The following is a 17,844-nucleotide window of genomic DNA, read 5'->3' as shown; positions in this document are numbered from 1 at the left end:
ATTTCTATTCCTATTCTTTTTTGATATTCAAATTTTTCAAAATGTACATCTACATCTGTGCCTCTATTTGACCACACGGTGGCGCGTTTGAATCAGATTGAGCAGCCAATTATGTAATGAGTGATTACAGTCTGCTGGATCTGCTTTCATCTTAATCAACCCTATCACCGTTCTGAAAGTGTTTTCACCACTTCCTGCTGCATGTCTTTGAGACGTAAAAAAAGGATGTAAATCTAAGAAACTGGTAATGCTTCACCAAAAGGGCTGTAGGGATTACATAATCTCCTTCTCTCCATCCATGTCCACCCATTACTTGGATTGTGTGACAACCTCGGTGCAGTGGACGTCAAGAGAGTAAGGTTCAGAGGCCAGATCTGTTCTGAGAAGTATTTGAGCCACTGGATGAAATATAAAGGGAGTTGCTGAGGAAAATTACTTGTGGTCGCCCTAAATCCAGGACCGTTTATTAAACCCAATAGGGGTTAGAATAAATATTAAGTTTTCATTGCTGCTGTGTCTCCAATGTTAGTCCCCTTTATGCATCTCTTTCCTTCAATACTCTTATGCTTGCTTATTAATCAAACTGTAAATATATTTGAAATAAAGCCATCCGCGTCTTGACATCATCTAAGATTCTTCGCTACGAGCCCTGCTGCTCATTGTAGCAGCACAATCCTAAAAACACAACAACAACAGAGGCAGGAGGAAAACGGCCAATCAGCGGCCTGGTTTCTCTTCAGCATCTCGCAGGGGATTGAACCATCGGGCAGACTTGAGCGCTCGCAGCGGGGGAGGGAAGAGATCTGCGAGGCTCCTGATCGACGCGCAATATTATGATTTTCTGAAATCAACGGGAAGCGCTGGAGGATTACGTCACCGGTTGATATACGGTATTTATGATTTTATCTTGTACTTATACTGCTTGTTTTAGTGTAAGTAATTCATGCACACATGCTGCTGTTTGCAGGTAACTGCATGTCTCTTTTCACTCTGATTTTGTAATGCAAGAAGCCCTTGTAAGCTGCCAGGATGTTTCTTTTTTGCACTGGCAGGCTTGTAAATGTGGCTGACAACAACAAACGGATCACGTGGACTCTGTTTGAATCTGACATTTGCACATTTATGTAACATGTTTCCCTTTGAAAACGCGCTCAGACGCTCTTCAGTCTCCAGCAGCTGCAGCCATATTCAGTATTATAAACGTGATGAGCTTTCTGCTTTAGTGAAGAGTCCTCCAGTAAACGTAATTCAAGTTACTGAATAATACCTGGACTTGTATACTGTAGCCTTTACGCCAAGCTGTGGTGTTGTATGGGTAGTTATATAATTGTGTATGAAAAAAAATGACAATGTTTCCCCTCCCTCTTATATTGGCTGCCTGAGGAATAGAGAACAAGATGTTCTTATGTTTATAGGGACCCCTGGTAAAGATGTGTAAAAAAGCTTAAAACAAATTCATCTTTTGTTGCAATAGCATAAACTTACACTGGAAAAATGTAGGAAAGGTCAACAAGGAGGCTGGGGGCGGGCGGTTCCTGTTTAGGCATAATTTGTTTCAGTAGAGTTTTATGTAAAATGTTTAGTATTCCAAGTAGCCCACAAAATAATATACCCTGAAAAAGTTCCCACTGCCATTTGTAGAGAACAGGCCCACAGGATCACAAGTCCTTGCCCATGCTCAACAGTAGACATTCGATGCCTTTACACATATTCAACCCATGTTTTACATTAAACCCGCTTGGGGAGTTTGTTGCTGAAAAGCTCAATTTAAGTTTCATCCATCCAAAGTACTTGGTTTGTTAACGTCCCAGTAGAGTTTAGCTAACTTCCTATGTTTACCTTTGTGATAGTAGAACAGAAATGCATTTTTTTCTGGCATGCCTCCCTAAAAACCTGATGGCAAGTAGATTTCATCTAATGGTTGTTATGGAGACTTGTGGACCCCAAGATTCCACTTTCTGCCACATCTCTCTAACAGTGAGTTTTGGATGTTTTTTTAAGGTCCTCTATTTCAGTGTGAAAACAGAAACGTGGATCAAGCCATGTTTGTCACCATTCAAGCTGTTTTAAAATTTTGAAACATAAGTATATATGAGTAAATTTGGTTGAGTAGATATTTTTTGTAGCCACTTTCTGACTCTACACAAAAATTGCAGTTTTGGACTGGTTGAATGTTCCTGGCAGCTGGATTTGGACTTGAGCGGATATTTCTCTGGTATCTGTGATGTTTCAATTTGGCTTGACGTTGTTTCAGGTGAGTCATTTAGAAAGAAGGCTTCTGAAAAATAATAGAATCTTTTAATTTACAATGTTTAGTATCTCAGTTGAAACACCATCTTATTAAGGCAACAACATCTCATATGCCATGAAATGACGCAACATATAGGCTAGACTACTTGACAAACTTATGAATTACATAAAAACTCAATACAGGTGTCTATAGCAGAATAGTTGGGTCTTCCACAGGCTATATTATTTTATTTACTCTCTTTGTGAGTTACAGTTTTGACAAATATACAGTGGTTGTCCTGGTGTACAGTTTAGGGTGTGCCCACTTCTTAGACTGTATGCTCTGGACCCACGTAACAACCAACCCCACCAGTGATTTGTTGCTAGCAAAAAATACTTTTATAACTGTAGCTCTCCCAATAAGTGTTGAATTATGAATCTTTTGTGTAACGTCTATTGAAAATGAATACAGAGAAAATCAAAAGTTACATTATGATGTGGAAAACACTTTAAATCCTTTCATCTCAATATCAAGTATCAAACTGGTGAAATGAAAATTTAGTCTGTGACAACTATTTTGAAAATTTACACACAAACATTTTTAACCCCTCTAGGGAGCGAGATTTCGTGACTGTGACAACCAAGCTCCCCTGCCCTAACCTCGCTACATCATGGATTTTAATTTCAATCTGAAATCAGGCTTCGGTTTCATTAATTTAAAGGGACTCATAGGAGTGTGAATAATAACTGGTGATGTGTTTGAAAAGAAGTGTTTTTTTTACAATGAATATTTTCCACCACAGAATAAATGCGTTCAAATTAAATGTTGTGTTTTCTACATTTGCAATGTGAGATGAATTTATTTTAAGGCTTTTTACTAGGAGGGTGCAATAAATGTGTCCAGCACTGCAATATGATCACATTATCAGACAATTTATATTTGTCAACTAATTGATGATGATCCAAATAGACTGGGATTTATGTTGGTTAAGAAGATATTTAGTCAAAGACAATGTCTGTGTTTCTTACTGATTGCCGCTGCAGCCATGTTCTCCCTGAAGGTTGGATTAGGTATGCCTGAGATGAAGACATAGTGACTGAGTTTGTCCTAGATTTCGCCACTTGAGCGTCATATCGCGCCGGTTCAAGAGCCTCTGGGCTCTGTCACAAACAGTTAACCTCACAGTGTACTGTAAATTATCTCATTTTGTTTTGCAATGGCTCAAATTCCACACATCTTTATAGAAAGAAGTGGAACGCTTTCTGGATAAACTATAGACTGTAGACTGATATTATTTTTTGGGAAATAGGAGAGTTGAACTCTTCAAGAGCCAAACCTAACACCTAACAGCCTGCTTTAATAAAAAAATAACATGTGTCCTGTTTCAGAGCTTAATCATGCTTCTCCCAACAGGCTTTCTTTCATCTTAGTCATGTTGGTGACACCTTTGTATATCTGAACACGCATGTTTTTTCCTAAAATAAAAAATTGCAACAGAACCTCTGGGATGCGGCTGCCAACAATAACTGCTGGACTTTGTTTAAAACATCTCTATAGCCCTCTGCCTGCCAAGATCTTTGAGTCACCAAGCAGTTTGGATTACTGAAGAGACGAGGACTCACAGAGACAGATGGTTAGTGATCTTAGACTTTGGGCTTAACTTTGTGATTTTTTGCTCTCGCGTGTTGTACAGAAGCAGAGAGGAGAGGGGACAGTCGTCAAACTGGGAATTGGCTTGGAGGCTGTATTTAGATTAAGTTTTAAGACCTTGTTTAATGAGGCTGGCATTGTTGTGTCTGGTACACTTAGTTGCTGAGTATACCCAGTTGTATCACCTGTTATGTCAGTTTCAATGAGAAAAAGGATATACTATAGGAGTGCAAATTACAAAGAACACCACTTTTCTGTATTTAAAGTTGGGGCTGCACAGCGGGAGTGCAGGGGTAAAATGCGCAACCCATATTCAGAGGCTTCAGTCCTCGACGCAGCCTATCGTGGGTTTGACTCCCGGCCCAGGTGACCTCTGCAACATGTCTTGTCTCCACCCCTTTCCTGTCAGCTTACTGTCGCAAAAATGAGAAAAAATAAAGGCCACTAGTGCTGCAAAAAAAACCAAACGTAACTTTTAAAGTTACTTTGAGCACGACGTTTGAGTTGATAGAACAAAGAGAAGCATTAAAGAGATAGTTCATGAATTTTTGTAGTGAGGTTCCATTGAAAAGGTTATAAGTAGTTAAGATCTTATTTGCAAAGGATAACCTTTTGGCATCTTCTTTTAGCATAAATCTAGATAAGTCAGACCTGCACACTGACATTAATGGCTAGTCTGAAAAGAACCAAGACCAAAGTAGATTTATACTGTCTTTAAATTACCCAGAATTTTTGTATACAGTCATATCAGTTTCTGCAAATGCTATTTTATAAACCTTTAAACCATTGTCATTTTTGCATTGGGTGATTATTTGCAGAGAGGCTGATAATTATTTACTGGGGAAACTGAGGTAAGAGACAGTGTGCCATCGATGATCTTTCTGGGTTTAACACGTCCTGTCACGATTCTGAAGTGCTGGGTTTTCATTTTCTTTTGTGTATTTTGACTATTTCTTTGCTGTTTATTAAGTTCTTTAGATCATGCTTAAGTTATTTCCTTATTATCATTATTTTAGGTGTTTTCCTTATTTGTTCATTATTCTATTTGTTATTCTATTTGTTATTATTTCCTGTTAGATTTCTGCTAGATACTTCCCTGGATTTCTCTGTGTTTCTGCTCCATTCGTGTTAATCACATCCCTCCTTCAGCTGCTCTGCCTTTTTGTTCCTCACTGGATTCTGCTGTTGCCCTGCCTTATGATCTGTTATGAATCCTTTTTTTTTATTTTCTGATGAGAATGGCTTTACATGTTCTGTTCTCAGTTTGTGTTTGATACAGGAAGATCATTTGTGGCACACCACCTTCCATCTTAAATTCCTGTGTGAATATCAGCTTCTTCCTAAATATCTGTCCAATTCAAACTAAGTAATGGTTTAAAGGTTAAAAAATAGCAATCACATAAAACCAACATAGAATGGTTGCCTTGCAGCAAGATGATCCTGGGTTTGATTCCCAGCCTGGGATCTTTCTGCATGGAGTTTGCATGTTCTCCCCGTGCATGTGTGGATTCTCACCGGATACTCCGGCTTCCTCCCACAGTCCAAAGACATGCCTGTTAGGTTAATTGGTCTTTCTAAATTGCCCTTAGGTGTATGAATGAGTGTGCATGGTTGTTTGTGTGTTGCCCTGCAATGGACTGGTGACCTGTCCAGGGTGTACCCCGCCTCTCGCCCATAGACTGCTGGAGATAGGCACCAGCTCCCCCGCGACCCACTATGGAATAAGCGGTAGAAAATGACTGACTGACTGTTTAAAAGTGTTCTAAATACTTTTGTTTAAAACAGTAAAGCGCCTTGCTGCTGCTAATATACTGATAATTCACTGCTCAAAATCAAGGACTAATTCCTAATTTCCTACTAGTGAGCTGCATTTTGTATTCAGGCTCAGCTGAAAAGGGTCGTTTTAAAAGATTTGGCTTTTTTCATTTTTTTCACAGAGATTCAAAGGAAGATTCAGTGCAAATGTAGCATAATTACCCTCTGAGTTTAGCTGAATCTTTTAAGTAGACATGCTTATTGGGCAGAATATTGTCCCTTTTTGTCATTCTGCTCTGACACTGGGAGTCTTAAAAAGCTGATGTTAGTTGATCAATTAGCTGAGCGGTCTGCTCTTGTGGCTTAACACACATGATGCTCTAAGCCCCTTACCGTTCTGGACTGTGCTTTTGAACAAGAAATACCTCAAACACTGTAATGGGTGGTGCCTACATTCTTTAAATGTAAACCATTGAAATATGTAGGAGTGACAGTTGTGTTTGCCCAAACAGGTAGGGGAGTGGTAGTGTGGTGTGACTCCACTCCACACAGCCAGACAAAGCTCCAGTCACTCCAGAACTTTCACTTACATTTTATAAAAAGGACTTTTCACAGTAGAAATTTGTGATTTTGAGACCATAACTTTCGAAATCATTGGAAACATCCTTATTTCTCATCTTTTTTAACAGAACCAGTTAAAACCTGGACATATCTGTCTTAGTACTGCAAACTAAACCTGTTTTAGTCTTGATGGGTCTGGCTTCGCATTGGTGAATGGCTGATTCAGTCACATTCCAGAGCATCTGTCTGGGAAGGATACTGGTGTGGACAGAAAGCAGATGGGATCCCTGTATGCCCACTCACCGTGACACCCTGATGGAGGAGTACACCGCCTCATGCTCAGATACTCACACTCATCACTTGGACAACAGTGACATCATTTCATGTGCTAAACACCATCTGCCAAATTAACAGCACACTGTTTTCACTTTGGTGCTTATGTGTTTCAGTCTAGATGTTTCGTTTAGCCTCTCAAGAACGAATCTAGTGTTTTTGGTTACGGCAGCCCGTTGTTGCTATGAATAGATGGAGTTCAAATTGGGTCAGTTTATTGTTAAAGCACTCATCTGTGCAGTGGACGGCCAGAAGGCAAGTGTATGTAAGCATGCTGTCATCCAGTCGCAGATTTGTCTCTGGAGATCTGCCGCTAACCAAATGGCGGCTCGTTTATATGTGGCAAATTGGAGCAGAAAAAATGGCACAATTGTAGAATGATCATTGTGCTGATTAAGTCCCACCCCCCCGTATCAGTGAAGGGATGCGGCCCCATGAAATAGTGGTGTTAGATCACCATGGGTGCTTTAAAATGCTTCAAAGTGCCTGCCCTTAACGTAGTGTTAACGGTGGCTAATTTATGTGCTGAGAATGAGCACTCAGTTAGCTGAATTGACTGAGAATAAATTGAAGAAGTGGAGCGAAAAGCCTGTTTTGTGTGCCAGAGTTTTAGCCACTGTTAGAGAAGAGGTGTGGGTCTCCACTCTAAATGAAGCTTATACTGATGAAACTCAGTGGACACACAACATAAACTTTGAACAGAAGCCTCAATGCTTGATTAAATCTAAAGACAAGGTTTGAAATATTTAAGAGACCATAAATAAACATTTAACAGAATCTTTTTTGGCTTACAGGCTTTCCTTGTTCTTTAGGCTGTTCATACCGTTTTGTTCACAGTAAAGGTTTGCAGAGTTGTGAAGCGACGTTTTAAACACAGGAAGCTGTTTTTTTTCCTGCCGATGAGTTCAAAACCCTGCTAATAACAGCTTTGTTTGTTGTTTTACATGTTTATGAAACATGTACAGTACATACTGTACATTTCCAATCAGAAGTGTACAAATATTGACCATCGGCAGGAATGGCATGTTAATTTAGAGCTTTCAATGATTTATTTGAACCACTCTGTTTTCAAGGCAGAACGATGATACAACCCCTCCTTGAACCGCCACCTTAACGTGGTGGAGGGGTTTGAGTGCTCAAATGATCCTAGAGGCTATGTTGTCTGGGGCCTAAATGCCCCTGGTAGGGTCTCCCATGGCAAACAGGCTCTAGGTTATGGGTCAGACAAAGAGTGGTTCAAGAATCCCTCATGAGGACCAAAATATCGAGGCACGTGACGTCGCCCTGTACGGCGGAGCCGGGGTCCCACCCTGGAGCCAGGCCTGGGGTCGGGACCCGTCGGAGAGCGCCTGGTGGCCGGATTGCTCCTCGCGGGACCCGGTCGGGCCAAGCCCGAACGAGAGACGCGAGGCCATCCCCAGTGGGCCCACCACCTGCAGGGGGAACCGTGAGGGACCGGTGCAAAGAGGATTGGGTGGCGGACGAAGGTGGAGACCTCAGCGGCCCGATCCCCGGATGCTTAGGCTGGCTCTAGGGACGTGGAATGTCACCTCGCTGGGGGGGAAGGAGCCTGAGCTTGTGCGGGAGGTCGAGAGATATTGACTAGAAATAGTCGGGCTCGCCTCCTTGCACAGCATGGGCTCTGGAACCCCTCTCCTTGAGAGGGGTTGGACTCTCTTCTACTCTGGTATGGCCCACAAGGAGAGGCGGCGGGCTGGTGTGGGTTTACTTGTTGCCCCCCAGCTCAGTCGTCTCGTGTTGGGGTTTACCCCAGTGGATGAGAGGGTCGTATCCCTGCGCCTTCGGGTTGGGGAGAGGTCTCTGACTATCATTTCAGCCTACGGGCCGAGTGGTAGTGCGGAGTACCCGGCCTTCTTGGCGTCCCTGTCGGGGGTGCTGGATAGTACCCCTCCCGGGGACTCCATTATCCTGCGGGGGGACTTCAACGCCCATGTGGAGAACGACAGTGACACCTGGAGAGGCGTGATCGGGAGGAATGGCCTCCCCGATCTGAATCCGAGTGGTGTTTTGTTATTGGACTTCTGTGCTAGTCACGGATTGTCCATAACGAACACCATGTTCAAACATAAGGGTGTCCATCAGTGCACTTGGCACCAGGACACGCTAGGCAGGAGGTCGATGATCGACTTTGTTGTCGTATCATCAGACCTTCGGCCGCATGTTTTGGACACTCGGGTGAAGAGAGGGGCTGAGCTGTCCACTGATCACCACCTGGTGGTGAGTTGGATCCGCTGGAGGAGGAGGGTCTGCTGGGAATGCCTGGCATAGCCCTCGGCCAGCGATGTATTCAACTCCCACCTCCGGGAGAGCTTCGACCAGATCCCGGGGGATGTTGGAGACATAGAGTCCGAGTGGACCATGTTCTCCACATCTATTGTCGATGCTGCTGCCCGTAGCTGCGGCCGTAAGGTCTGCGGTGCCTGTCGCAGTGGACACCGGCAGTAAGGGATGCTGTCAAGCTGAAGAAGGAGTCCTATCGGCTGTGGTTGGCTTGTGGGACTCCTGAGGCGGCTGACGGGTACCGTGAGGCCAAGCGTGCTGTGGCCCGGGCTGTGGCAGAGGCAAAAACCCGGGCCTGGGAAGAGTTCGGTGAGGCCATGGAGAAGGACTACCGGTTGGCCTCGAAGCGATTCTGGCAAACCGTCCGGCGCCTCAGGAGGGGGAAGCAGTGCTTCGCCAGCACTGTTTATAGTGGGGGTGGGAGACTGCTGACCTCGACTGAGGACATTATCGGGTGGTGGAAGGAGTACTTCGAGGATCTCCTCAATCCTGCCATCACGCATTCCGTGGTGGAAACAGAGGCTGGGGACTCGAGGTTGGACTCTTTCATCACCCAGGCTGAAGTCACCGAGGTGGTTAAAAAGCTCCGCGGTGGCAGGGCTTCGAGAGGAGCCAGTTGAGGTGGCTCGGCTGGCCTGGGAACGCCTTGGGCTCCCCCTGGAGGAGCTGGAGGAGGTGTCTGGAGAGAGGGACGTCTGGGCGTCTCTGCTGAGTCTGCTGCCCCCGCAACCCGGTCCCGGATAAGCGGAAGACGACGAGTACGAGTACGAGGATGATACAAAGTACAGCTTTTCATGGTTAAAAAATAAACAAGAATTGTGTGCACAAGTTCGATTCTATGAATTTTCTCCAACCCACAAAGAGTAGGACATAAACATACAGGTTCAAATATATACATACATTCCAACTAATATTTGGTGAGATTCACCTCAGGAAGCTGCTGAAAAACAACATACTTTTTGTAGCCATCAATTTGAAGCTGTCATACTTCTGGTGAGAAATGTGACCACCATTCTATGATTGGTTTCCTGGCGTTTATGCATAATCTAAAGCAGCAGTAGGTTTGAGGTTGGAATCACTCCAGAAACTAAACGTGAGCTTTTTTCTTGAACTATGGTGATGTTAAACCTGCTTCATTGTGCATAGCGACACTAGTGTTTCAGCAGCTCCCGGTTTATGGTAACTTTGAGCCTTTGAGGTTTCTGGGTTGTTTTTTATCATCCTAAATTATTTATTTCTTTTGAGAGGAACCTGGACATTGTTGGATGTTCCAACAGGGCAATGATCAAAACAATATATCAAAACAGGCTTTTAAATAGATAAATCAACCGTAGGCTTATAATTGTGTTGACATCAACAATATTGAAATTCTTTGAACTATGCTTAGAAGCCAGGCCTGTGCTTGGAAACCATCCAGTTTTAATGATGAGTTGTCATTGAACTGTTTAAAACCATTGCACTTGTATGTTGTATTATTGACGTACAGCAAAAAAAAGATGATTCAAAGTAATCTTTAAAACCCAAATCAATATTAATATATTGCCATTATAAGCTGGATGGAAACTTTTCCCCTTCAACTATAACTATAACTCTTGCTCAGTTAAACATTTGGTTTACATTACACAAAGTATAAACTCTGGGTCTGGCGATATGAAAAAGTATTGTATGCAAAAAGAAGTTTATTAAAATGAATTGATTTCACTGCAAGTATACTTATTATAAGGCTAATAATGTGAATATTGTGGACTCTTCAACCCATTATTATCACATAAAGGTTTCGTTTACGAAGCCTTTGGAAACCAAGGAGTTTCTTGAACTGTTGTTATTTCTCTGGTTCTGAGGGAAATGGAGCAATAAAAGAAAACACATTCAGAGTTTAGCGTGAATGTGACTTTATGTCTGTATTTTCATCAGTTAGTCATTAATCTTAAAAATACAGATTGAACGTTTTCTCTGCTTCAAGCCTGAAAGCTTGGATAGGTTCATTGCATCCGATCTGTGTGAGTTAATTAGTCTTTAATATATGTGTTTGAATAAGACCATTGAAGAAAATACCACACAGATTTGCTTAGTTCTAATTATAAAATAAATTGCAGCTCACATTCCAATAAACATGGTAACAAATGTTATTGTTGCATGAAAATCATTCATCTCTTCCTCTCTGAAAGACAAAAATTTGTTTAAAAATGTTTTTTACCCACAGGTGATTTTCATGCTTGGAAACTGATTATTCTTAAAGAATATCCCTTGGTTTGTACTTCCATCTTCACAATTATTTATTTTGACTTGTGTCCTGATTACATCAGTAGTAATAATTATATCTGTGTCCTGTGGGCATCCTCCAAAAATATCTAGTTAACAGATAAACTGCTTGCATCCTTATTAGAGCCCCTCTCACTAAAAATATATTTTTTCTACAACACTGTCACTTTTAAATTATTCTCTAATAGCAAGGTTCAGTGTAACACCTCTAAAATTCTCCACAACCCTACTCCTTCATTACATTGCTCTGTTTTCTCTGATGCATGACATCTCTTGCTTTATTACTCATATTGTCTCCTTGATCACCATCGAACCCCGGAACCATGGGAACTCTGGTATCAGTGCTTCCCAAAGCTTAGGCTGGATTCTCTCTGTATGTCGTGAAAGACCAACTTGAGGAAAGAAGAAATTTATTATTATTATGTTATTATTAAAAGAGATCAAATTTAAATGTATGACAATGCCACTGTTTTTAAGGCTTTATTTCTTTTATTAGTATTCAGAAATTATCCTTTCGAGGATTTTTGGGTGCTGACATAAACATCCAGCTCCAAAATACTTTAATTTAAGCATCTATTGTTTTTGTTGTTGTGATGGTGGCACTGTCAACGAAACTGCTGCAATTTGCGCTGATGTCTGAAGTTTTGTTTATATCTACAAGATTGACAAATGCATAATAAACCTCAGAACATGCCTACATTAACCTTAGGGTACAGAACTGCTAAATATGTATATAGACGACTGAGAATAATAGCAGTTAAAAAAGACTACAGCTCTCACCTGTTGAGCAGTATTGTGGTGTAACTGCTAGCAAACTGGTGTGAGATGTTGCCACATCCAGCAACAAACTGTAAACTTGCTTGTAAACATTAGGAATGGAGCCATAACCTCGTGTGTGTACGTGAGAGTAGTTTCTTCATTTGTGTCAAACAAAGCAAAAAACATATGATGGTGACGTTTTTAAAATGGAGCTTAGACGAAAATTCAGAATGAAAGACTCACCTTCACCACCTCCACCTTCCAATGACTCTTCTGTGCATCTCCCGGCCTTCCAATCAGCATCCTGTCCGTCTGATTCTCCTTCCAATCACCTTCCGACGCCTTACTTTTAAAGGATCTTCAGCTGTCTTCATCCTCCCTTGTCAGCTGAGCTCACCCCACCTTCACCATCTTCCTTCATATCTACTCCTGGCTTCTTCGCTCTCTGGCCGCCAATCCACCACCAGTGTTGGATCAGGGGGAAGACATCTCTAAATCTAAGCCTTGCAAATGATCATCTTAGCTCATGTCATTCTCAGCATTCATGTCTTCCGCCCAGGTCCGAGCGCCAAAGAAATAACCATGTAATTTCTCATCATTAAAACTTTTCTAATTGCCATCCCTTTCTTTTTGAGTCTTTTCAGATTGAATTGTTGTTTAAATGAACTTTAGCACAGTTAGCATCGGCAGCTGTAACAGCAGTCTCTCAGTATAATTTCTGAGTTCTGTCTGTCTGATTTTAGGATTTCAGAATCATTTCTGCTGCTTGGTGGATAGAGGCGAAAAGTAAAAAATGATAAAATAAAGCTGTTCCAGTTTGTGTTCCTTTTGTCTGCTAATGGTCCTAGTTGCTCATCTGTTGAACCTGAGAGGTTTCTCCTCAGTTATCATTAGTGTAACAGTTTGAGATAACACCTACCCTCTTGCTGTTTGCAAAAAATATAAACATTTATTTATCATTTAAAGCTTTCAGCACCTCTCAGCAATTTAAATATTTAAGTCAGTTTTTCTGGCTGACAGACAAGGGTTACGGCAGAAAATTATTCAGAAGTATAACCTCCAGCAACACAAGACCATATATTCTGGATCAATAAATAGACTACTGGCCTCAGCTCGATGCCCTGGTTCCGACACTCAGATTGGATCGGACCGACTCTATCCCCGAGGATTAACTTGGTATTGTCTTTATAGTTCATTTACACATACTCAGGATCACAGTTAATTTGAAGGTCAAAACTAAAGGGTTTGGAAACCACCTGTCCAAAGACTTCAGCTGTGTTGTATCAGTTGTAGGTTTGTTCCTATTAGGTATGGACTGGTTACCAGTATCAATGTATGCCGGGGTTTTAAAAAGTTACTGTTGTTTTTTCCGCCTATATGGTGCAGAGGGTAATTAAGCCCTGCCCTTTCCCCACCTGTTACTATGCACTGCTGGCCAGCTGGCTGAAGAGGGCTACTATGTTTTTCAGATGTAACAGTTGACAGGATGAGAGCTGATTACCTAACTGTTTTATATTAAAAAAATTGCATCGTGTTACACAATTTTGTTTTAAATTTCGAGTAAAAACTGTGATACCACAAAACTGGGGTGATTTTACTCAAGGTTATCATACTGTTAGAATCTCAAGTCGGCCCATGCCTAGCTGTTTTGCTTAAATCCTGACTCCAAAAGAACCTTTTTACTCCGTCTAGTCATTTTTCTGTTTTTGAAAATCATGGGCAGACATGCACAACTGAAATGAGTATACAGGTCCTTCTCAAAATATTAGCATATTGTGATAAAGTTCATTATTTTCCATAATGTCATGATGAAAATTTAACATTCATATATTTTAGATTCATTGCACACTAACTGAAATATTTCAGGTCTGTTATTGTCTTAATACGGATGATTTTGGCATACAGCTCATGAAAACCCAAAATTCCTATCTCACAAAATTAGCATATCATTAAAAGGGTCTCTAAACGAGCTATGAACCTAATCATCTGAATCAACGAGTTAACTCTAAACACCTGCAAAAGATTCCTGAGGCCTTTAAAACTCCCAGCCTGGTTCATCACTCAAAACCCCAATCATGGATAAGACTGCCGACCTGACTGCTGTCCAGAAGGCCACTATTGACACCCTCAAGCAAGAGGGTAAGACACAGAAAGAAATTTCTGAATGAATAGGCTGTTCCCAGAGTGCTGTATCAAGGCACCTCAGTGGGAAGTCTGTGGGAAGGAAAAAGTGTGGCAGAAAACGCTGCACAACGAGAAGAGGTGACCGGACCCTGAGGAAGATTGTGGAGAAGGGCCGATTCCAGACCTTGGGGGACCTGCGGAAGCAGTGGACTGAGTCTGGAGTAGAAACATCCAGAGCCACCGTGCACAGGCGTGTGCAGGAAATGGGCTACAGGTGCCGCATTCCCCAGGTCAAGCCACTTTTGAACCAGAAACAGCGGCAGAAGCGCCTGACCTGGGCTACAGAGAAGCAGCACTGGACTGTTGCTCAGTGGTCCAAAGTACTTTTTTCGGATGAAAGCAAATTCTGCATGTCATTCGGAAATCAAGGTGCCAGAGTCTGGAGGAAGACTGGGGAGAAGGAAATGCCAAAATGCCAGAAGTCCAGTGTCAAGTACCCACAGTCAGTGATGGTCTGGGGTGCCGTGTCAGCTGCTGGTGTTGGTCCACTGTGTTTTATCAAGGGCAGGGTCAATGCAGCTAGCTATCAGGAGATTTTGGAGCACTTCATGCTTCCATCTGCTGAAAAGCTTTATGGAGATGAAGATTTCATTTTTCAGCACAACCTGGCACCTGCTCACAGTGCCAAAACCACTGGTAAATGGTTTACTGACCATGGTATCACTGTGCTCAATTGGCCTGCCAACTCTCTTGATCTGAACCCCATAGAGAATCTGTGGGATATTGTGAAGAGAACGTTGAGAGACTCAAGACCCAACACTCTGGATGAGCTAAAGGCCGCTATCGAAGCATCCTGGGCCTCCATAAGACCTCAGCAGTGCCACAGGCTGATTGCCTCCATGCCACGCCGCATTGAAGCAGTCATTTCTGCAAAAGGATTCCCAACCAAGTATTGAGTGCATAACTGTACATGATTATTTGAAGGTTGACGTTTTTTGTATTAAAAACACTTTTCTTTTATTGGTTGGATGAAATATGCTAATTTTGTGAGATAGGAATTTTGGGTTTTCATGAGCTGTATGCCAAAATCATCCGTATTAAGACAATAAAAGACCTGAAATATTTCAGTTAGTGTGCAATGAATCTAAAATATATGAATGTTACATTTTCATCATGACATTATGGAAAATAATGAACTTTATCACAATATGCTAATATTTTGAGAAGGACCTGTAGTAGAAAGAGAAGTAGAATGTGCAACAAGGGTGAAACAGTGGACTTTAAAATTGGATTTAAGCTACCAAGCAGACATAGGTTGGTAAGACTTCTTCCCACTTTGATCCTAACGATTTGTGTGTTGGCTTTGTAGCCGCAGCAGGATTTCTGCGCTCATCCATAGTAATTTTATTTTCTATTGGGTTTCATTGCTGACACATCGAGGCCTTAGGGACCTCTATCTCATTTGTCTTGGCAGAAGTGTTGGATGACATATGACAGAAAGCCCTGCCGTCAATAGTGTTGCTCTGCGATGTCGCCATGTGTGAATGTGTTCAGAAATGGGCATGGGGTCAGACAGAGGAGCCTCTCGCACTGGACAATGGGTTCCTAGTGTCCATAGCTCTAAATGCCGTAATTCATACACATTAATAATCTCTTCTGTTGTCTCTTATAATGAGTGGCTTATTAGAACAGTTTTATGCACTGCCAGTGTGTTGTGCTTGAAAATGTGAACTTTTGTGAGCATTTAAGTAACAACTGTACTTAGTGAGGTCACACTTGAGATTGGGGCCCACTGGGTCACGGAGACAAAGCCCTTCACTTTTGCCATTGGCACTCGGGGTGAGTGAACACACTTTACTGGTGACCTAAGGGAGCAGATGGTTTAATCAACAGAAAGTTGCTCTTTCTCTGGTTTGCATCTTGTATTTATCTTTTTTACTCACAATTATGAGCAAAAATTATTTTAGTGGCTTTCGGGTCAAACTTTAATTTCTTTAAGGATGCTAAGCTGAGTATGGGAACAGCTGAAAGGTGAGTAGAGACCGTTCAACTTCATGGTATATCATATCTTGTTATAAATCTGCTGCAGGAATGTGTTTACAGATTCTGGGTCTTTTTACCACCTTGTAAGAGTAGTAAAAGCTGACGTGAGGAGGAGTGAGGCTGCTGTTTCTTTATTTGTAGATGCCAATCAGGTTGTTGTGTTTAGAGAGAAATCCCTCAACTCACACTGAATAAAGTCATCCAGAGGGAGACAGATAAAATAAGTGCACAGCAAGGAGATGCAGCCATATAGGAAAATGTGACAACAAATTAAGCTAAACCGTGACTGGGTAACTAACAATCTCAACTTCATTTTCTTTATTTGGAGGCTGTTGAAATTAACATATCCTTTCTATTCCGGATGTTGGATGTTTCGCAGCACATTATTGTACACTACATAATAAGATCAGAATCACTTTAATGTCATGATTGTTGCAAAATGAACAGCTATACCAAATATTGCTTCTCATTGTTGTTGGAAACCCAGCTTGGTGTATTTTGAGATGCAAGTTCAGGTTTATACTGGCCAATCCTGATTTCCAGTCTCTTTCTGGTGTGACTTGCTAAATCCAATTTTGACATATTTCGTTTTAATTTTCAAAAGGTTCCTTGATTGAGGTAGCAGGTTTGAATCTAGTGGAAAATGAAATAATATGATTAACCCCATCAATGGCTCTAACCTTTATTTTTCAGTTAAACTCAAAAAAGCTGCATCAGAAAACATGTTTTTATTTGATGTGTTTATAGACAGAACGTAATTGGAGTTCTTAGTTTTGATGCACAAAAAAATTATGCACAAAAAACATTTTCTTTTTTAGCACATGACATTTCGATCACCGATCAGAGAAAATCAAGGAATAATTGGCTGATTCTGATCTCTGGCTGACTGGTGCATCTCAACTATGAGTCGTTTGGTATAAAAAGGGAAAATAGACAAATTGAGACAAGACTCTTGCTGTCACCATCATCCTCAACAACATGGACCTGATCCAAGCATAAACAATCAGCAATGGCTTCTTTAAAAAATTCGTTATCAGACAGTTCACAGGACAGAACAAATATTACCTAATCGTCAAATGAAAATGCTAACATCAGCATAACAAAAAATTACTTTTTTAAGTAGAGAAGTCCATATTAAAAATCCGTGCTGCACGGTGACGCAGCTGGTAGCACTGTTGCCTTGCAGCAAGAAGGTCCTGGGTCCGACTCCCGGCTGGGGGTCTTTCTGCATGGAGTTTGCATGTTCTCCCCATGCATGCGTAGGGTTCTCACTGGGTACTCTGGCTTCCTCCCACAGTCCAAAGACATGCCTTTTAGGTTAATTGGTCTCTCTGTGTGAATGAGTGTGTGCATGGTTGTTTGTGTGCCCTGCGATGGACTGGCGACCTGTCCAAAGTGTACCTCACCTCCTGCCCATAAACTGCTGGAGATAGGTACCAGCTTCCCCGCGACCCACTGTGGAAGAAGCGGTATAGAAAATGACTGACTGACAGATAAAGAATTCTTGACCCTAATACCAATCTGACTCATTTAAGTTTAGGCATTTGCTGATACTGTGTCTGAATCTGACACTTTGGAACAGTAAATAAAACCATATGCTTGAATACCCAATAGCTTGAGTTTCTGCAGGACATCATGGGTTATCGTAGTTAAAAAAGCCACTTTATTTTTTACAGTGCACTACCTTAAATGTGCACAGCTTTGTTAATTGTTACTAAAGGTTTATCTGACATGATACATACACCTCCAGTCTTCAGTAAACTCATGTCTTGCCCCTGCAAAGAATGTTTGAATGCAGAGCAGTATAGCCAATCGCTAGGCTAACG

The 17,844-nt window shown here is 41.7% G+C and overlaps 1 protein-coding gene across 4 annotated transcripts in view; it reads left to right on the top strand.

Annotated features, from left to right (window-relative positions):
* The first annotated feature begins 499 nt into the window (after positions 1 to 499).
* The window catches only part of LOC124866000 (tubulin polymerization-promoting protein), a 26,139-nt gene continuing 8,794 nt past the window's right edge, over positions 500 to 17,844 (top strand). The window contains exons 1-2 of one of the 4 annotated variants that reach the window (XM_047361567.1): positions 500 to 890; positions 2,157 to 2,254. Coding sequence is in view for 1 of the 4 variants with exons in the window: in XM_047361565.1 (XP_047217521.1) it covers positions 15,990 to 16,006 (17 nt within the window). In the remaining 3 variants the exon portion in view is untranslated. The other 3 variants (XM_047361566.1, XM_047361568.1, XM_047361565.1) reach the window with 3 other exon arrangements.

The sequence above is a fragment of the Girardinichthys multiradiatus genome, chromosome 3, assembly GCF_021462225.1.
Source record: "Girardinichthys multiradiatus isolate DD_20200921_A chromosome 3, DD_fGirMul_XY1, whole genome shotgun sequence".
Classification (NCBI taxonomy): Eukaryota; Metazoa; Chordata; class Actinopteri; order Cyprinodontiformes; family Goodeidae; genus Girardinichthys; species Girardinichthys multiradiatus.
This window is presented reverse-complemented; position numbering and strand designations above follow the sequence as displayed.